The sequence below is a fragment of the Abrus precatorius genome, unplaced genomic scaffold (assembly GCF_003935025.1).
Source record: "Abrus precatorius isolate BTA unplaced genomic scaffold, Abrus_2018 Scaffold6, whole genome shotgun sequence".
NCBI lineage: Eukaryota > Viridiplantae > Streptophyta > Magnoliopsida > Fabales > Fabaceae > Abrus > Abrus precatorius.
Window position 1 is genome coordinate 16,101,845 of NW_020874406.1, and position 22,820 is coordinate 16,124,664.

At 28.2% G+C, this 22,820-nt stretch overlaps 3 protein-coding genes across 3 annotated transcripts; 2 read left to right on the forward strand and 1 right to left on the reverse strand.

The window, feature by feature from the left end:
* Positions 1 to 4,438: 4,438 nt before the first annotated feature.
* On the reverse strand, positions 4,439 to 4,819 carry LOC113869859 (protein RALF-like 34). Its single transcript, XM_027506360.1, has one exon. The coding sequence runs from the start codon at positions 4,817 to 4,819 to the stop codon at positions 4,439 to 4,441; it is 381 nt and encodes a 126-aa protein (XP_027362161.1).
* A 2,895-nt stretch (positions 4,820 to 7,714) lies between these two features.
* On the forward strand, positions 7,715 to 13,128 carry LOC113870259 (B3 domain-containing protein At2g24670-like). Its single transcript, XM_027506852.1, has 2 exons — positions 7,715 to 8,413; positions 13,027 to 13,128. Exons 1-2 carry the CDS (start codon positions 7,715 to 7,717, stop codon positions 13,126 to 13,128), a joined length of 801 nt encoding a protein of 266 aa, XP_027362653.1.
* Positions 13,129 to 14,011: 883 nt separating this feature from the next.
* LOC113869960 (transcription factor HEC2-like) lies at positions 14,012 to 14,758 on the forward strand. Its single transcript, XM_027506530.1, has one exon. It carries the CDS (start codon positions 14,012 to 14,014, stop codon positions 14,756 to 14,758), a length of 747 nt encoding a protein of 248 aa, XP_027362331.1.
* The last annotated feature ends 8,062 nt before the right edge of the window (positions 14,759 to 22,820 follow it).

Below are 22,820 nucleotides of genomic sequence, written 5' to 3' on the forward strand. Positions count from 1 at the left end.
TTTCAGTATTTGTCAACACAATAAAGATTGAAATATTTCGTCAAGGTGAAAAAAAGTTTTCATTTTCAAATTTTTTAAAAATAAGATTCTTAAGAATAATTTAAAATATATATTTGGCATAAGAACAATATGTTTAATCGATCGAAATTTTATTTCATGTCAATTTCAAATAAAATATTTTTAAAACTACAATTATTTTAAAAATATCCTTACTTAAATTAAAAATATAAAATAAATGAACTATTAATTACTGAACACATGAATCAACTAGTCTACTTTAATATGTGATTTTAAGTTGATAAGATCAATAAAATTGGTAATAAAAATAAATGAGAGTAATTTTATAATGTTAGAACCAATTTTCAAAATATTTTATTTTCACATATCTCATAGGAATGAAATTTTAACTGTTATTTATAAATTAATACTCTCTCAAACTTTGCATAAACAAATAATTTTTTTTATATTTTTATTTATCGTGAAATATGCTTTGTTTTTGTATGTATTTATCGAGAATTTTAAAATATTTTTTATACCAGATTCTATCTTATTAATTATTTAATGTTTTATTCTTGATTCCAACAACCTTTTAGATATAAAATATGTTAAGTGGGGCACCTTTTAATTTTATTAGAATACTAGAGCTAGAGGATCATCTTTCAAGTTAAAATTATATAGTATAATAATGGACCCATACAGTAACTTAATGGCATCTTAACCTAAAATGCTCAACCCATCTTAATTAATTACTAAGTAATCCTTCCAAAAAGAGGAGTTTTTTTTTTAAGGTACCACTCCTACATTCTGCCGCACAAGGTGGTCAAAGAAGAGAACACCACCGATCAATAATCATAAAAGAGTTTGCCCTGTTGGACGTGTCTAGAACGATCAGTAATGATAACACACTTGCGCAAATTTTGCAATTTTTCATCGATGACACACACACACAATTAACATGGCAATGAAGTTCAACAAATAACTAATTAGATATTCATTATTACAACAAGAGTGGAACAAATCATACTAGTTTAAAGTATCTGGTCAAAGCTCATTATTAATTGAAGAGTGGGTATATTCCGGGAGACATGATTATTTTGCGAGACGACTCAAGTTCAAGTCCAAATTTGAATGCACGAGGGATGTAGGAAAAATTTTGGTTAGTGTTGGGAGAAAGGTCATGGTTCAATGTTCACACTTCAAGTTTGATTATTATAAGAAAGGACGACTGAATGGCACGTGAGGTCAGATGCAGAGAACCACTGCAACCTAAATATTGAATTTGTAGCCGACGGTGTGCGATCGACCAGGACCTCGTCTATTAGTCAACTTTTCAATGACAGTAATAGACTTCATATTACTATAACTTAGGATGAAAAAGATGAAGGGAGCATTCAAAGAATCAAAGAAAAAGAAAAGGAAAAAAGTTGGTAATAAAAGTCACTTGACAACATGTATTTAAGCAAATGACACACTATAGTATTGAATTGTTTCATTAATAATTAATTTACCAATTAATAAAACTCATTTTATAAGATGCGGGAATTAACAAAATTAAAAATCAATTTTCGAAATGTTTAAAAGAATTAAAATTTATTTAAGAAAAAAAAGTGGAAAGTTTTGTCCATTTTAGTTAGACCCCTGCTTTCATGCCATGGATAGACATTGTTTGATCTGTCGTTTGCACGGTGGAGAAATGCAACATCAAGCAGCAAAGAATTACCAGTCAATTCCCAAATTGTTTGTATGCTCCACGCTCGCCGGATCATAGACTCACGGCATTCATGGACCAAGTTAGCAACCTTAAATTTCGATTCTGACCTGTGATTTGTCACCCTCGTGTCATCATTAGGTTATTACGCGGCAAAATAAACCTAGTCAATTTGGACACTGTTCCAGTAATACATTTTATAAATTATTCATCAAACATTTTATCAAAGATATATTTAATTAACATTTGCATATTTAGGATAATAAAGCAATATTCATTCAATTTGCTTTCGGCTGAAGACCTGTAGTATTTCATCAACATTTCAACTTGGTGGACCCCACTTGGGCTGTGTTTCGTGCTTTCTGCCTATTTCATATGCATTGACGCTTCATCGTTGACCAAAAAAACAAAAAACTAATAAAATTCGAAAAATGTATTCGACTGAAAAACCAGTAAGAGATAATTGAATTGTATTATATAATTTCTTAGTTTAATTAATTAATTTATCTTAAATATACAATACATATTTTTTAAATAAATAATTTTATCCCCTTTTGTCTTTTCATTCGAAACTCTTCATCCTAAACGTTTCTTTCATTGAGTCAAACTAATGAATAGTTAATGATACGAAAAGTTAGTAGGCTGCCGGGAAGGACTTGCTAATTTAGATGTCTAAATTTTAAAATTTGTCAATAGCTGAGTTTGTTCAAAGGCCATGCACGTGATTCCATCAGTCACGTGCTGGTCCAACTTCAAATAGTCAGTGGCGGATCTAAGATTGGTGAATGTAATTTTGATGATGATAATGATTATAATATAAATGTTAAAAGTCATATTATATGACAATAAATTACAAGCGTACAGTTATATATTTTCTGTGTTTTTATGTTTTAAAATTATTGAGCAATCAACTTGTTATTACCACTGTTGAAAAGATCTTTTCTTTGATTATCTGAACTCTCTCTCTCTCTCTCTCTCTCTCTCTTTACATGAAAAAAAAATATATGACTTGGACCATCACACATCTAAAGTTTCAGGCAATTAAAAAATGATACATAACTTATTTTTATTAACTTTTTTTTTAGTTTAAAATTGTTATCAAATGTTATTTTTTAATTGGCCAAAACCAACAGGATAGTCTTAAACTATAAAATAATTTTGTCTCTCTATAGACACATATAGGTCTAATGACGAATAGTTTACGTAAGAAGGAATCAAGTCTAACACAAAATTACAATCTGACCTAAGTAGGACAAAAACAAGTGAATCCAAATTTAGACATTCAATAAATAAAACAATGACATGAAAAATACTCCAATTTATTTACTAAAATAAAAAGGTTTAATTACCAGAGTAATTCATATTTTACTACATTATTTTAAACTGAAACCTACTTTGTTTATAGGCAACTCTGCTTTTAAATTCCAGTCTTTCCTCTCCGCGCTGTACAGTTGAGTTTATAAACTCGATGCTATTCTGCCATTCATAAATCAAACAGCCACGAGTTTAGGATTAGACAAAACTTGGATACTATTAATAATGTTTATTAATTAAACTAAAAAATTATTTTATTAAATATCTATACTTAACATTATTGAAAATTTTCAAAATAAAACTCATATTTTAATTAAAAAACATCTATAAAACTAAGCTTTTTTCTTTAGAATTTTAGTGCTGAACTAGCTTTCTTAATCAATTTAATTTATACAAACGTTATGCTATTATCATTTTTAATAATAATTTTTTAAGATTCTCCTGGATTCAAAAGGTTGGAGGCAGGGAAAGACATGGCATTTATGAGGACTAATGGGACATAAACAACTTCGGTGAAATGATAAATGTTGACAAAATTGTTCGTTGAAGCTATTTAAAATGCTTGTTCCCGTAACCACAATTATAGAAATCTAGAGAAGAATACTATTGGATAAATTGAATAATGCTCTTTATTAGACTCTTGATTTCAATGATGTGTCTAAAGTATTTCTCCAATTTCGCGTGAATCCATGTTATAAAAGAGATTAAAAAAAAAAACATAAAGCAATTGTTGTTTTTGACGTGCCAAATATAAATGAAAAATAGAAAGGAACATCTTTTTTTTTTTATAATTCCCTTCCAGTGTTTAACACGACTCGAACTTGAGCATCTAGTTTTTAGACTACAGATATAAAAATTCATTTAACATAACATAGTTGCTATCACAAGTAGATACTCTTCTGCAAATACCTAATAAACCAACAATATTAGTTTTATTAATAAAAAACAAAAAATAATAAAAAATATTATTTATTAATTATTTCTATAATTTTCAATGTTGTAAAAAATTCAAAAAGAATAAAATAAGGGTTATTAAAAAATATATATCAAAGTTCAATTAAAAGAAGCTTTTTTTTTTTTAAAAAAAAAAAAAAAGGTAAAAGCAATTCGAGAGACTGGGTCAACCCATGACAATATAAAGAAAAACAAATCAAACACATCAATTTGGGCATAATGGACGTAGGTATAGAGCTACAATGCAATATTATCATTACATTTTAGAGTTTATACAAACGAATTAAAATGAAGTAACAAACAGATCCATTTGGAGAGCGCAACGAGTGGATGCCAGCGACGAATCCATACAAAAATCTCAGCCATAATTAACCCCAAATCAAAAACAGAAAGCTAGCTAGCACTGAAGAAACAAGAGCTTAAAGAGTGATTTTTATTGGTGACATGAAACGCGAGAAGATCTCATCTCCTGCAGCGCGTGATGACGGAGCATCCTCTGGAGTAAGGGTGAACGGGGCCTCTGGCTTGGAAGCAGTTGTGAGTGTAGTAAGATCTTCCAGAACGAGGTGGACACGGGATCCTGTTCGCAGAAAGAGCACCGTACGATATGTAATACTTCATTCTCCGCCAGAACAAAGATCTACGACTATAACCACTCTCCATCTCTTCCTCCCTCTCTTCATCTACGTCCTCGTAAAACGACATTGTCGTTGGCCACTCTAAAGCATCCGACATCAGCTTCAAGCTTGCCTCCTCGATCTGCCCATAAACACCAAGGTTGGGGCTTAGGGCAATGCATAGTAAGAGAACGAGTGTGAGGTTGAGAAGAGGAAGAGAAGCCATGAGAGAAAGTGAGACAGATTTGGGTTTGGGGGATGAAGAGTGAAGAGTGAAGAGTGAAGAATGAAGAGTTTTATTTGATGTTGGTTGTTTTGGGTGTGAGGGACAGGGGACAGAGAATCACATGGTGTTAGTGCCAAAGCTTATTGCTTTACAGCTGTGTCTCATCAATGCCCTCAATCAACGCGTGCCCGTACCTCTATTATCGTGCACCCCCACACCCTTTCTCTGTGTTTCGCTCCATTCTTGATCATGTTCTCTACGGCGTCGTCTTGTTTAAATTTAATGTGTTGGATGGGATCGACGGAAGTGAAGAGAGCGGCGTATTGATGAGGGTTTAATGAATAGCATTGTAGAATATCTGTCGTGTGGCGGATAGGTCACTAGGATTTTAAACACACTAACACACCCCAACTTCCCCACCTTCACTTCCTAAAATTATGCACACAATCTACCAACACCATAAATCGCCATATTAACACAACTCTTTTTTCACAATAAATATTTATAAATCATCAATTTTATTTAAATTATATTTTTAAAATACGTATACATTATTTTAACTTGCAGTTTATAATCTTGATCTAATAGAAATTCGGTGAATCTAATAGTAATGAGTTGAGATAGTAGAGAGAATGTTAAACGTAGGTGATGATGAACAAGGGGATAGATATACTTGTAAAAATATTCTAACATTCAAGTTAAATATTTGTATCAGTAGCATAAATACAAGAAACAAATCACTTATTTCAAGATAAAATATATTGTTGGTTATATAGTATTTTAATGCAATTAAGATAGAGTGAAATTGATTATTATGCCAGTATAGCATGATTATCAATCACTTTAATGCTCTTATTATTTCGAGAGTGTTTCAATGTTATTATCCTGTAAATACCTGGAATTCTATTATCTTCACAATTGTTGACATTGCTCATACCAATAATCCTTTGTGAGAAGCACTTATGAAATGTAAGGTGCATAAACACAAGACTCATAGGATAGCAAGTTGAGATTAAATTGTAATTCATAACGATATTTAACACTTTTAATAAATTTTAAATGTTTATTATGTATTTAATTTTTATATAATAAATGTTATCTTTTAATTGAAAATATTAGTCACTGAAATATTTACATACTACTTTAAAATTCTATTCATATTCTAATTAATAAAAAAATTATTTATTGAAAATGTTAAATATTATTCCCTTAAAAAAGAAATTTCCCAAAGAATCTATCTAATTCAAAACTAAAAACAATAAATCAATTTCAACGAGTTTAATATTTATATTTTTCTTAATCTAGTTCAAACTAAATTACAAACCGATTTTACGATCAATTCAAATATTTTGTTCTTACCTTAAAATCAATTCAAATCAAACTATAAACTCCTCTTGTGTAAAGTGTGAAGTTGAACTCCAGCAATAAAATATAGAATATGCAGATATTTCAATCTATTGGAGAGATTTGACAAAGATCTTCTCCAATAGATAACACTACTAATTTCCTTAAAAAAAGGAGATAACACTGTTAATTAAGGGATAATAATAATTAACTCGCATCTTATCACTTAGAGGAGATAATTCTATAAAATTATATAATTTTAATTTCTCTTGATAACGAGAAACACATGCTATATAAAAGGTAAAAGGAGTAATCTCAGGTACAACAACGAATTCTCATATTCTTTACTCAAATACTTGCGAGTACTCTTACTATTTTTAACATTTGAGTATTTCACTGGTACACCTTTCACTTCTAGTTCTTGAAAATTCTAGCCCATCTTGGAGGCACTATCCCAACATTCAAGACTCTCTTCAAGAATCCAGGTAGCAATGCTTGTCGTTTTTAAGTATTCAGAACGTATGATTCAATCTTAGCAGGAAATTATAACTCACTGAGTTATAATATTTTAAAATTTTTTCCAATCACATTACTTATTTTATCACTAAGTTACCCCCCCCCCCTCTCTTATTTCCTTATTTTTCATTAATTTATATTTAAAATGCATATTTATTATCTAATTATAATTTCTCTGATTTTAAATGAATTTTAGGCTACATTACATTGGCGAAAGTTTACTTATATTCTTTGGCCTGATAACCCTTCTCTTCTGTGGTGGGCTGAGTCACGATCAAAATCAATTCGAGCCATCAATTCGGTTCGAGTTCTCAGATTTACCAGCAAATATAGTTGTTAACTTTCAATCATCAACTTCAAGATTTTGCTTATCCCAAAATAAAGAACTGTTTTATTTGTTATAGAAGATGAGTATAATGGATCATGAATTTTGTTTCCTGTTTGAATGGAGCATGGATAGAGACTTCCAAATAGAGGCCCATAATTGATTTTAAAGACTCTCAAATTTTCAAACCCATTCATAAAGCCCAGTAGTAAGCCATGCATGGGTACTATAAATTTAATAAATTATAATACGCATATCAACACGAGACTTACTCAAACCCTACGCATTACAAATAAATGTGTCACTTTTCTTTCCTTTTTATTCACAGAAGATATCACACTTGATTGCATGTAATTAAGGATCCAGAGCCTAGGATATTTTAAAATTGACACTAACTAAATTATTCTCAAATCTATGATTGATATCCTGAAACAATTTTTTTAATAATTAAATTAACTTGCTTCCAATATATCTATTGTCTAATCGTGTCTTTAAGTTTATATTAATTAAGTAACTTGTTTTTCTTTCTTTTCTTTTTATTCTGTGTTTATTTTTTCTTGATGAATATGTTTTCAGGATAGAGCATGGATTCTTATTGAGTTGCTTTTAACTCACTAATCTTTTTTGATTAGAAACACATATCTTTATACTCTCTTCTTATTTACCACAGCCTTTTATTTTTCAGCTCTTACACTATTTCTTTTACCATCATGAGGGACATCAAAGTTCTTAAAGAATTGATGGAAAATATTGTAGATTCGGAGACACGCCAAAAGATGTCTTGCAAACCTTTTAAGCCTTGTTATTTAGATGCTATCATATCAAAACTTGCACCAAAATTTTATAGCAAAGAAGAGATGGCTCAAGTTATGGAGTTCCACAAACTGCACCCAAGGATTAAATCAAGATCAAGGACAATGAATTCTAAGAGGACAATCACAAAACGACACAGACAAGTTGAAGAAATGCTTGAAGACGAAAGAGTTACTAAAAAACCAAAAGTTATAATCACGTCAAAGAACAAAGCATCACCGGATTTGCCTGCAAAATTCAAAAGTCGAATTACTCAATTGAATGGACATGATATTAAATTTATCATGCACAAGAGACTCTTCCTCTCAGATTTGAGGACAAATAACAACCGTTTGTCAATGCCGCTAAAAGAAATTATGAGTGATTTTCTTACAGAAGATGAGAAGTCAAAATTGGATGAAAAAGAAGGCACTAGCGGAAGATGTCATGGTGTGGAAGTGATTGTCTTGGACCCATGTCTTAGAGAATTTACTTTGTTATTGAAGAAATGGAAGATGCAGACAACTAGCATTTACAATCTAGTAAAAGATTGGAACAAAATTGTGTCCGCTAATGAATTTGTAAAAGACCATAAACTGCAAATGTGGTCTTTCAGGGTCCATAGCAAGTTATATTTTTTATTAAACAAACTTTGAATATTAAACTATTAAATGAAAATCAAATGTAGACACTTTTTCTATCTTCACATATGTTTATCTTTTATACATTGTTATCTTTCATTGTAACGTTAATAAAATGCAATTTTAATGCTTTTAACCCATGTTCATTCATGTTTCAACACGTGAATTAAGTAGGAAGCATTCGGCACCACCCAGTCGTGTCAGGGTCAACGAAGATTTCCAAGTCTATATTAATACTATTTGTCTTTATTCAGTTGTGTAAGATAATTGTGAAATTTTACAGAAATTATTCATTTAAACATTTTGATGCAGTAGCTCAACATATATTAGCCAACAGTGTTGATTAAGACTTGAAGCTACGAAACTGATGCGTTTAAAATTGTTGATTATTAAACCGAACGAGACGCGTAAGTCCTAATCTGTTTAACATTTGTTTTAAGTATAATTTGTTTAACTAATTAAATAAGAAGTTAGAATGAAATTAAGCGAAATAATGTAACATGAGATATAATATATTAAACATAGCCGTCTACAATATAAAGCGTTGATTTAATTCTCGAAACATCTTATAAGTATTCATTAATAATCACACATTTTCATTATTAAAGAAGAATATGCTTTCTCAAAATTATCTTCTTAGTTATTAAGTTACGTGACTTTTTATACAATATCAAATTTTATTTATAATTTTATTTCTTTCACACATTATAACTTAATTTAAATTTTCTTTAATTTTTAGATACTGATATAGTATATTAAACTGAATATATATTTTTTGGATAACTGACTTTTACATTATTATAATCATAATAAATATTAATTTAAATTTGATCTTAAATATATTAAATTTTGGAATAACATATTCTCTCAATTGTATAATTCTTTTTTTAATTTAATAAATAAAATATTTATAGTTAATAATTAAATTTTTAATATTTTCATTAACAAATTTACTTGTTTAAAAAAGCTTTATACTAATATAAAAAAAGAAAATAAAGAAACAGAAACAATGGAATGGAATGAAATGACAAATTTTCTAAAATAGTATAATCAGTAAAAATTAAGTACAAGCTTTTTAGCTCGTCACGTTCAAAACGTGAAGCTATGGCTATATAAAATTCGACTATAAATTGTGAGAGAAACTCAACAAAGAGGTAAATGATATAACAACACATGAAATTCTAACTAAACTTTTAATATTTAATTTAAAATTATATTTTAATAATTCATTTACAATTTTACTATGTTGTGAAATTTTTAAAAAATTGTTGATTTAATAATTTATTAATAATAATTTAAATACAAATACTTTAAAATAAACATAAAAATATTCATTTTAATTTAAGTAAAATTAATTTTTATCTTTCAACTTAGGAGTTAAATTCGATTTTATTTTCTAACTTTATTTTAATTCATTCTTATTTTTTAAATTTTAGAAAATTTTAAATAAATTTTTCCGTTAAAAATGTAAAGTTTATTGATATTTTTTTGTTTCTTTTTGTCACATAGTACCATTTTACACTGTTCATTGTTATTTTTGTTTTATCCATACACTTTTCATTATTTTTTCCCTCAAACCTTCTATTTGGTACAATAAGCACATAATTAATGTTTAATATTATATTTTATAACCAAAACCTTTTTGAGAGAATATCTTCAGTGCAATTAATTGAATTATTTTATCTTTTTCTTTCTCTCATAAGCAAAAAAAAATAAAATGAAAAATCTCTCACTTCTATATCTTCTTCACCAATCATTAAAATTCAAATTTTAAATAACAAAATTATACCTTTTATCTCAAACAAATAAATAAAATTAAATTAAAAACACCCCATTTGTTAATTCCTTCAAAAATCATACTTTTCCTCCGCTCACAAGTAAATAACCCTGAAATAAAAAAATATGAACTTTTTTCAATTTTTATTCTCACATTTTTCCTAAATTTTAATGACACATAATTAATTAAAATATATTTTTTAAATATTTTCCATCTTGCATGAACCTGAAAAAGAAAGAAAAATAAGAGATTTGAGAGAAAAAATAATAATAAACAATATACAGACACAAGGAAAAAAGATGATGAATTATATAAAATAGTATACATAGTATAAAGAGACAAAAAAATTATTACCAGAACTAACTTTTGATAACGGAAAATGACTTGTTTTAAACATTTTGAAAATTTATAAAATTAAAATAAATTTAAAGGACAAAATTAAATTTGATTATTAAATTAGAAGACAAAAATATTAATTTTACTTTGATTTTATCATGAATAATTATAGACGATTTTTTTTTATATAAAAATTACACATGGATAATTAATGTGAATGTTTTTTGTTACTACAAATTTTAAGAATTTATAATTTGTAATATATACATTTAAAATTTTATATTGGTGAGCTTTTTATTGACTGCAAAAATATTATTAGATTAAAATAATTTTTTTAAAAAAATTAAAAATATTTTGCATAATTTATAAAAATAAACAATTAAATATGTTTTTAAATTATATTAATAATAAATATTCATTGTATTAAATAATACTAAAAAATATATTTTTATATGTAATCAAATGTAAAAAAATTAATAAATTTATACACTTTCACCAAGGAAGTTATACATGGTGAAAATTAAAAAATATATATTTTATCTAAAATAATAATATCACATTATGTGAGAAAAAATAAATTCATAATCACCTAGTGCAATAATTAATTAGTAAAAATTGTTCCAACTTAACATGTAATATCAAATTTAAATTCTTTATGATAATTATAGTTAACTCAAACAATATTATTTTTGATAAAAAAACACATGTAGTTTTAAAAAATAAATTTACAAAATATCTTAATTTTAAAAGTTTAAAAAATACAAATATATGTATAATAAAAATCACTATTAAAATATAAAAGAAACAATGTATATGCAACATCTTTTATTTTATTATTTCAAATAAAATGTAAAAATATCATTTAAAAAATAACATGCAAATAAGATGAATTTATAAAGAAAGGAAGCAGAAAAGGGACCACTTTTTCTGCAATATAATTAAGCAACTTATCTTCTTATCTGGTCTTCTTTTTATATTGTATAAACACTTCAATCTCAATTTTCGTGCACTTTTCTCCTGTTTTTATAAATTTCCCGTTAGGTTCTCGCCTGGCTTCAAACATAGCAGTATCTCTTAGGCTCTCACTCTCAAATGGGTCCCTGCAACAGAGAAGCAAGGATTGTAGTTTATTTGCAGGGTAGGATCAGAAAGCGAGTCTAATGAAAGACAGAAGTGTTCTAGCTTTAGTAACAGTGGTTGGGTTTGCATTATATATCATAAATTTCTACTATAGGATTTAACTAGGGTAAGCACTTTTTTACCCTATATCTTGCGATTTTCGTCCTCATAATCTTAATCCATCATATTTGATTTCTTTAATTTTTTAAATGAGCAATTTTAGTCTCCTAGTTTTAATTACTGATATTTAGTCACTCAAATTTTTAGAACGTGCAATTTTAATTTAAAAATAATATTGTATTGATTTATACTAATAAATAAAAATATAAACAAAATATTTAAATAAAAATATAAAATAAAATATAATAAAATTCTTAATAAAATATTTAATTTAAATATTTGAAAATTAGAAGAACTAAATATGAGCAATTAAAACTAAAGAAACCAAAATCACATTTTTGAAAAATTAAGGAACTAAAATTGCATATTTAAAAAACTAAAAAGATTATATGCAAGTAATTAAAATTAAAAAACCAAAATAGTATATTTAAAAAATTAAAAAAATTAAATATGAACACTTAAAACTAAGAAGATCAATACCGCATATATGTTAAAAGTACAATTATACCATTTAATTATAAGAAAAACTAATCAAAATCACATTTGCAGGTTCAGTGAGAAACATGATAAGTTGCATACTGCATTTTAACTGACATATTTTAGTTTGTGAAGAGGTATTCGTTAAGGGATATAAAACGTACGTATTTTTAATTATTTTAGTTTTTAAAGTTTACATATAGTAAATATAAATTTGTTTCCTTAAATACTCAGCAATTAATATTTATTTTATCTAAAGGTTAATTATGATTGCTAAAACAAAATTTATTGACTTGCACACGTTCAAGAAAATTGAAAAGCTATGTATAGTTGAATACTATTATATTATTTAACTATTTAAAAAGAATAAAAAATTGTTTAAGTTATCCTTACCGGATAAATAACTACATTTTAGATGAATGAATAAAAGTAAAATATTATATTAAAAATTATGTCAAATTTCTTATAAATAAAATTACATCAATCCATCTAAAATAAGATTTACCCTTTAAAATAACTTAGACTAACTCGTCGCTTTTCTTGATGCAAATATTATTGTTAAAAGAAGAGTGTTAATTTATTTAAAACTGAGTAAAACTTATGAAATTATATTTCAAACGGTATATTAGATAATATGGCACTACTCGTGTTAAAAACATATATAGAAATAGGATTATTCATTTGGAAAAAGACAGCTAAAATAGTTACAAGGGAAAAAATAAACAACATGGAACCAGCTATGTTCTGGGAGTAAATGTAGGACATGAGGAAAGTACGCAGTTACTACGCTTCGGTGCCAATTCTCAATCCACCTCGAAAAGCGTTCCCAGAGAGTAGTGAGAGGTTGGCCAAAGCGCAGTGATTCGACAGGATCTATTCCAATTCATGTAGGACTTGGAACGTTTATTCACATTCATTTTCCTCTTTCTTTTTGGACAGTGTTTCCTTTTTATTTCTTTCTGCTAAACATAAATAGTTGGGACCACTCCACGCTCTTATCTCCTTCATCGTCTCTTTTTAGCTCCAACTTTCACCGGTGAATGAGGCAATCAAGCTTATAGTAATGAACTTTATCTCCCAGAATTGTTCTGACAAATGTCATGTGACAGTGGGGCTAACTAGCTTAGCTACTTGTGGCTTTATCTTACAAAGAAACCGGTAAAATATTCAAGCAAATACCTAGCTTTGAGTAAAAAGGATCGCACAAAACTTTGAAGGAATTGAAGCGGGTTCATGCACCAACATTCAACCATTATCTTAATTTCTACCCCAACCCTACCGCTATTCTTGTGGTCCCTTTGCTTCTCTTTGTCAACCATTGATCTTAAATGCTCCAGCTTTGACGTTTCACAAAAAAAAGATCAATGGTGGCAATGAAATTAACCCTTCCTGGAGGCAACCCCACACATCATGGGCGGTCTCCAATTAATAAAAATGTCATAAGTTCATCATAGATTTCCTCATATATAGATAAATAAAAATATTGCTCACAAGTTGCTATAAAAAGCCCTTCCATTACCTGCTGCATTGGTCGGTTACAGAGATAATATAATCCCTATTCCCTCCACTTTCTGCACTCTCTATTACTATTTTATTCTCTCTCTATCTCTATCTCCTTATCTCACTACTGCAAACCCGGCTTACTTTCACAGCTTCTCCTTTCTCACCCCTCCCATACTCTCTGCTCTCACTTTTCTCTTCTTCACTTTCTTCCATTCCTCCTTGTCTCTCGCTGTTTGAAATTCATGGATGTGGACATACTGAAAACTTGTACGAGTGACAGCAGCATGGACATGATGGCAATGATGATGCAAATGGAAAAATTTCCTGAATTATGTGAACCTTTATATAACACTCTAACCTACCCAGAAAGCGAGTTCTTAGGTGGAAGCTCAAGCTCAACCACCACCACCACTTTGCCCGTGTTCTCCAACATTAACCCAAATGTAATAACTCCTTCTCCACCATCCTTGATTAATCCACCGCCCTCCCCTCCTAATTTCCTTAACAACCCTCTCCAACAACCCATGACACCTCCTCTTCAACCCAATGTTTCATTTTCGGAGAAGAAGAATTCTGTGGCGGCTATGAGGGAGATGATTTTCCGTGTAGCGGTTATGCAACCCATTCATATAGACCCAGAATCTATCAAGCCACCAAAGAGAAGGAACGTGAAGATTTCCAAGGATCCGCAGAGTGTGGCAGCGAGGCACAGAAGAGAGAGAATAAGCGAGAGAATAAGGATCCTTCAGAGATTAGTTCCTGGTGGGACCAAAATGGACACCGCTTCTATGTTAGATGAAGCTATACACTACGTGAAGTTCTTGAAGAAACAAGTGCAAACGCTGGAACAAGCAGGGGCAAATAGACCCCTAAATGCTGTTGGGTTTCCCGTGGTGTCCAACACCAATAATGTTAATTATTCTGCTTTTGTCAAGGGTTGCCAACCTTGTCAAATGCTGGGTTCTGCTTCTAAACAAATGCTCAGTTGAGAAGAGAGAAGGGCAATTCGCTTTATATATGAATGAAAAAAATATTAAAATTCATGCATTGCATGCTTAGTTTGGTGATCGTGCATGGGATTATAAACTATAAAGACAGTGTTTGTCAGTGTAATTGTCATTGGTTCGAGAGTTTCTTTCTCTCTTTGCAAACCTAAAAGGGAAAAGTAATTTAATAAACTAATAGATGAATATATGTTCTCCATCTCAGTTTTCTTAAAAAAATGTAGTCGTCTTTACCGATTCACTCAATGATCTTTCTCACTTGTATCTAATCAGAAAGAATGTCAGAAAAATGTTTGAATAATAACATGCAAATCTTATGAAAGATCTAATTCTAGACTCTTACGATCACTATGATAAAACAAAACTTTGACCTATCTGTAGACGCACCGGTTTTTTGTCTTCTAAATGCCTAACTCTCATGGGCCAGTTTTCAGGTTTATGGCTATCTGTATCTCATTGAGGGATCACATGCACATGTGATTCAGCGGGTTATTTCGACCTTGCTGAATAATACTCCAACGGCGCAAGCATGAAGCCTGAAACCGAAGCTAAAGGATATATATATATATATATATATATATATATATATATATATATATATATATATATATATATTGTTTTGAAACTAACACGCTTACACCACTTTTTTCGTAAAATATCTGAATCATTTTATATTATTTTTTTACTATGTATATCAAATTTTATGTAATTTTAATATTTGTAAATAAGTTATCCAAACAATTCTGCCCTTCTTTTCCTCTCAAAAAATATATTGTATTATTCTTGTCAAAGTTGTTTCAGATAATAAAACTAAACAAAAAAAAAAAGACATACTTAATTTAATATAAAACTCATTTATTAACCAGACATAATTTTATAATAAAAAAACATATTTTAGCAATTTATAATATTTGACAACATTTTTTAAAGATTACTTCATATAACTTTTAAACCTTCTAAACCCTTAACTCGTTATTTTTTTTTTATCTTTAACGTCATTATCTTATTATAATTTCTTTTTATTTTTATCCAATAATTTAATAATTAGTTTATCAAATATTTTAATTCAATTTATTTATTTATTATTTTTAGGTTTTCAAACTTTCAACTTTTAATAGTAGCTTGTCTAATAGGTTTAGTATAAGGCAACCATTGCAGACCCTCCTAGATTCTTAGTAACCATTACTAATGAAGACCTCGATAAGCCCGTTAGCAGCCTTCATCTCCACCTTTTGTCGCTGACTCGCTGCGCCATCCTTGTCCTCCGCCGTCGTTGGTCATCCATTCAACAGGTTTCACCACGCCAAAAGCCTCCGTTCGCTTGATTTTCACCTTAACTCCTTTCTTATATTTTATTTTACACACACACATATATATATATACAACAATGCGCTACAAATATAGAAGTGTGCTAAAAAAAATGTTCCTTAATAATAGTACAAACGTCATTTTTCAAAGTTTAGACATTAGCGTGGGCGCTCAAAGTGATGATAACCTGTTAGTTTGAATGCATTATTTGTTAGGATTAATTAATTTTCATCACTTTTTTGCATACATTTTTATATTTATTGGAAAAAGTTTCAATTATTTAAAAAAATATTGCACTCTAAAGTATTACATCCTACTCTTATATGTATTTTTGTGTGTAAAAATTCATAACATGATATAAGGATAAGGTGTAGAGTTTTGAGTTATGAAAAAAATAGGATTATCAATTACTCTTTTTCCCCCTCTCCTTATGTAAGATAATTTAGCATTTTATGCTAGAATTTAAAGAAAATGTAAAATAATGACCTAAGACAAATATTTTTATATATAAGTTGATATTGTTTCTTTGTCTCTCTTCCACTCTCCCACACACTAAATAGTCCCATACAGGTCTTAAGAAGAAAGTAGGTTGCCCCCCGCGGCAAGGTCGAATAATTTGGTTGTTCGTGTCTCAAGGATCATGCCTCTAAAACTGTTCCATTTTTATTTATTACTCTATATTTGATGATCAAATATACATCAAAAATGAAAAATTAGCAAGGTGAGAAAAATATGGAAGTGACTAGCGAATTCGACCCATGTGAAATAGCATAGCAGGGTCCCATTCACCCAATGAGATAGGATTTTTAATTAGTGAATAAAACTACAGAAACCAAGGGTCACCCCCCACCCTGCTATCAGCATATGCATTATCTCTGCAGTCTGCACCTTGTCACCTTCTATATATATATATTTTATATATATAGTGCATTGTATCCTCCTCTGACACATTCTTTATCACATTCCTATCTTTCCGTTTCACTTTGCATATTCTTTTTATGCATCATTCTGCATATTTCATTTTAATAATATTATATATTTTTTAAAATTTACACTGTTAAATTATTTTAAAAACTAAATATATAAACCGTCAAAGATTTAAGTCTTCTATCTCCGATCTCTACCCCCAATTTCACCTGATAATTTCCTGATTGAATGGGATATATAAGCTCCGCTGTTCCTCGTGGAATGTACACCGACATTGCTCAGAAGCTAAATAACTCAGTACGTAGTAGATTCCTTTAATTTATTGGTAAAAAAGTGAAAAAGAAGGAACAAGAATAGACGAGCAATCATTTAAATAACATAACTCGAAAAACTACTGTATGTAAATTATCCAACTTATAAGCTTCTATTAAAATATCTTCAGTATAATTAAAATATTTTTTATAAGATTTGATCAATTTTATTTATAAAAGTATTTTTAAAAATGAATTAGGCCAATTTTTTAATTTGATATCTTACAAATTTCATACATTAAAAGTCTAGACTTGTACAAATTTTGTCTTGTAACGAAATCATATAAATTTTTCTAATATTTTTATGATTCAAATCCTTAACTGGTAAACTTTTAAAGAACTTCTCGTAGGAAAAAAATTAATATAAAAATTAAATAAAACATTTTTTATAAGTTAAAAATATTTTATACCTTTATATACATTTTAACTTTTCTAAATAAAACAAGTTTTATTTATTTTTTTATACTTTTTTTCGTGCAATAACTTATCTAACTATAAATTTACTCAAACTTAGTGTAAATTAACATTTACATTCAACAAGGTTTCCTCACAAGACTACCAGTTTTACCGAGTGAACACTATACAATTTTTTTATTACTTTGATGGAATCGCACGTATGTCTAAGCATTAATGATGATTTAAATGCGAAAACAAGCTCACACTGAAAAATATAAGAGGATAACATGGTGCAAATAATGGTTAAAAAGTTGTAACTAGCTATATAGGGGTGGCCTCAACCGTTCTAGAAAAGTCAACCCGCACACTAATATAATTGAAGTTGAAGTTGAACAGTACTCTCAATTCTGTCACACTAATCCAAAACTGCCCGTGTCTGACTAGTGACTACAATCAACAGCAACCATGCTTTATTTAATGATTCCATCTCACGTCTACCAGTGAAAATACTCTCATTCATCTCCATCAACATGTTCATATTTGAAACGCGTTCCTTCAATGCTCAATAGGACCCATAAAGGCTACGATGGGGACCATTTCAATTCCATCTCAGAGGACCCCCTATAAACTAGCATTTTCAATTGGATTAAACTTATGTAATGTTGATTAAGTGTTCTTAGTATTATTTATCGTTTAAAATTACAATTTCTTTTATCAAACTAAAATTTTAATTTTAATTGATAAACATCAATCTTTAAGAAATAGCAGTACCCCAATTCAAGAAAACAATAGAGTACGCAGACACACGAAAACTACTCATAGCAAGTCAACGTGAGACAAAGACACCACTCCATAATCCCAAAATGCCCAACCAAGGAAGCAAGCGAGACCCGAAAAGAAGTTTATGCAAATCCTATTGAAACTTACCTTGAGAAGCCATATAAAATAAATTTTAAAAAGTTTATAAATATTTGAAGTATTTTTATAAGCTGTAAGTATATTTAAAATACTTTCTTAAATATAGAATATTGTAGATTTAAAAATGAAGTATTAAGGAAAGTATCATTTTTAATTTAAAAATGACATGAATATTTATAAGTGTAATTTATTTCATAAAAATTTAATTAATGAAACACATTATTTAAAGTTACTGATAAAAAAATAAGTACTTTGATAGCTATTTAAGAAAATGAATCCTTAAAAATATTATTAATTTGACTAATTGTTGATCATGTATATAATTCTGCCTCTTTCTTTACGTACTATCTCCCTCCGGTTTTAATTTTATGGTTTACAATTATTGTTTATAAATGAAAAATATATATAAATAATCTTTATGTATAATAGAATTATTTTATATTATATTTTTGTTTTTTATGCTATATATATTTATCAAAATGGTATATATCTTTTCTGATTATAATATTTTTCATCATTATTTATTTTTTATAATATGTGTAAAATATTTAAAAATTAATTAAGTAAAAGTATGAACATTATTAAGAAGATAATAATTAATTATAACAATAAAGTTTTGAATTAAAATGATAAATAAAATAAATGAAATATATTTTAAAATGATTAACTGGGTTCCCCCCCCCCCCCTTTAATTTTTCGATAAGTTGTTATTACTTTTTGTGTCGGTTTACTTTTATGAACATATTTGTTGTTAATTATATATGAGCCCTCCAAAGAAAATACATATACCAATAATGCACGTACACACCCACATACACTTATATACGAGCTCACGTACCGATGATTCATGCACACAGATGTAAGTAATCTGAAATTTACTTTAAAAAATGATTATATAATTTTAATTGTTTTGATGTATAAGTTAAAATTTATTTTTCTTAATAGTAAAAAAAAAATTATTTTTCTTAAAGATAAATGTAACTTACTAACATGATATATTTAAAATTTAAATTGACTCGGGTTATCAAACCTTTTGTCACTTCTTAATATATAATATTATAAGATTTTGAGCTTTTGAAATAGTAAAACATTGGTCATTCCATTTGATAAATAATTGCTAATCATATCCAAGCATGTAGAAGGCAAAGTTAGGAGAGAAAACAAGCAAGAAATAAAGTTTGCTTTATCTTATTTTTGACTGTCTTGCAGCCAAGCAATAGACCCATTGTCTACTTTTTCATCACAAGAGAAAGTGATGGTAGGTTAGATGTAGGTTGCCTCCCGCTGCTAAGTCGAATGATTAGGGTGTTTGTGTTAAAGGATCATGCCACATTAATTACTCATAAATACCCTATGAATTGTACAAAACTGAGGGAAAAGGAAACAAGGGTGAGAGATATGGACAAAACACATCCAGATAAGTCAGCCCATGCATGTGAGATACTCCACTACGGTCCCAACACACCCATTGAGAAGAGATTAGATTTTATTTATTAGAGAATAAAGACTATAGAGACAATCTGAAATGTGCATGCATTATCCCTATAGTGCATTGTATCCTTATAGACAAATTCTTCCTCCCTATTCCCTTCCAATTCAAGGACATATATCTTCTACCACCGCATCCCCAACGCACCACCCAACATTTTATTTTCCATTGACACGGGAAAAGCCTAGTTGTTCTTTGTGGACTGTGTTCTTTAATGTCCAGGTTATTTCAGAGAGCAATATATTATACTTTAGTTCTAAATTCTTTTATGTCAGAGTTAACATTTACAACAACTCAATAAAGATGAAGTTAGTCGTGTAAGACACACGACATTTATGATTTCTCGCCGATCCCAAGTTCAAGTAAAGAAAATGGTTGTTTACACCAATGTGAAAATTGTTGAAACAATTACATAAATCACTGGTGAAAATGAAATTGACATTCAATACAAACAATTTATTTTACATCTCTATGTTATAATCTTAAAATTATCCCAGCGGTTTGTATGAGTTGATTGTGATTTTGTGATTAATTTACTTATTTTCTGTTGCTGGCAGGTTAAGTCTCGATGACTGTATGGCTCTAATATTGTAGGGTAATGTTTGAAAGAGATTGAGTATCTTTTGTATTTATTATAACAATAAATTTTCTTGTCCAGTAAAAATAATAATTCTAAAACTTAGCCTATCAGACATTAGAATTGATATTAAGTAATTTTTACATTTAAAATTTCAATCAATTTGGATAATCATGATAATTTTTGCTAATTTAAAATGTCACTAAGATTCACAATACTAGTTCTTAACAAATTGGTTTCTAACTCAAGTGGATAAAAAAATTGGCAATATTAGATACGTTCAATTAAAAGCTGAACTTAGAAGCATAAAATTGATAAATTAAATATTGAACTAGTTAATAAATATAAAATAACATAGAAAGACACTTACATACTATTTGATCGGAAGGAAATGAAATAAAGGGCAGAGGAAGAAATTTTTTATAATCTTTTCATGTTTGAATCAATATTTCAGAAGGAAGAAAAGGTACGTAGAAAGCGCCAAAAATCATCTCCACTCAACTTTTTTAGTTTCCTCCAAACATTAAAAGATTTATATGAAAGAAAAGTTAAACATATCGGATAAATTTATCTTTAATTTGATATATTTAAAAATAATTTTAAGTATATTATAGTAGTTTTATTTATTTCAACCAGCATATCGTTTTAATAATTAGGATAATATATTTGTAATTTTAAATAATGAAATATGATAATATAGATGGATTTATATAATATTTTTTATTATTTTATACTGGAAATAAATGATATTTGAAAAGAGTGAAGGAAGGATGAGAATGACAAACAATGATAAAGATTTTCGAATATAGAATATTAGTTTTAGTATTTATAATAATTTTTTTAATATATAAATTTTTTTAAATTTAAAATAGTCATATAATTTATTTTCAAATAATTATTTTAAAAAATATTTTATTTTAATAGCATTCATTAAGTGTAGGGAAAATTTCCAGTTAATAATAAAAATATTTTATTTAATTTATTAAAATTAAAAATAATCATGAAATGTAATTTTAATTTTGGTTTTAAAAAATTATTTTTATATATTAAATTTGAGTCTTTATATTAAAATGAGAGTATTTTAAAAAATTATTTTAAACAAGAAATTTTAGGAGTTATATTTTTCTCTTATTAAATGTGGTTTCTCTTACATTTAGCATTTAATTTTCTTAATTTAATGTCAAAAATTAATTATTTTAAATTTTTTAATGTAGTTTTATTTTATATTGTAAATTATTTATTATTAAAAATAATTTTTTACAATTTATCAAAATTAAAATAATAATGCAATATACTTTAATTACAAATATTTTAATGTAATAATATTTATAAAATGCTCAAAATATTTATTATTTTATTTTTATTTAATAATACTTGCACAGTATTTAAAAAACAGTTTTTTTCAGAAAAAGTAAAAAAGAAAAAAGAAAGGGATTAACATGGACAACGATATTCCGGCCGAAATAGGCCTATATCTCAAGTTTCAAATAATGAACGGGCTGTACCTTTCCTTTTTTAGACCCCAAACCCTGTAAAGTTTTGCACCAGTTCTAGAAAACAATTTCCTATCCAGTGTTTGGGCTGAAAAGTGTTTTTTCTTTTGGGTCCATGGGCTCCAAGCTGTAACTTGCTTTTCCTATATGTTTTAGCCTTTCTCTGCATTTATTTTTTATGTGGGTTTCTTATTTCCAACCTTGTTCATTATATTTCTTTAGAACCCTTTGTTTGTTGACAAAAAAAAAAAAGGTTCTGTTTGTTTTTAATTTTATTAAAATTATTTTTTAAGACTTAAAATTAAAAGAATTTATATTTGACAAAATTAAGGTTAAAGTAATTTTTTTTTGTTGAAAAATAATATTTTAAAAGCAAGTTTGAAAGATCCTCATATGATAGCATTCGGCTTCAAAGCCATACCCTTGATTAGTTCTTTTGGTTTTTCTGCGTACAGCTTGACCTAACACTGCAGCGTATGCACAAAGTGTAGTATTTTATCGATGGCTCGATCACATACTTATTTATCATTAGTGCAAAATAGTCATTTCCTTTATCTATTGCTCTCAAATGACCAATGTCTAGTCTATTGCAACTTATTAATTCCTAATTTATTCTTTTAGTTATCTT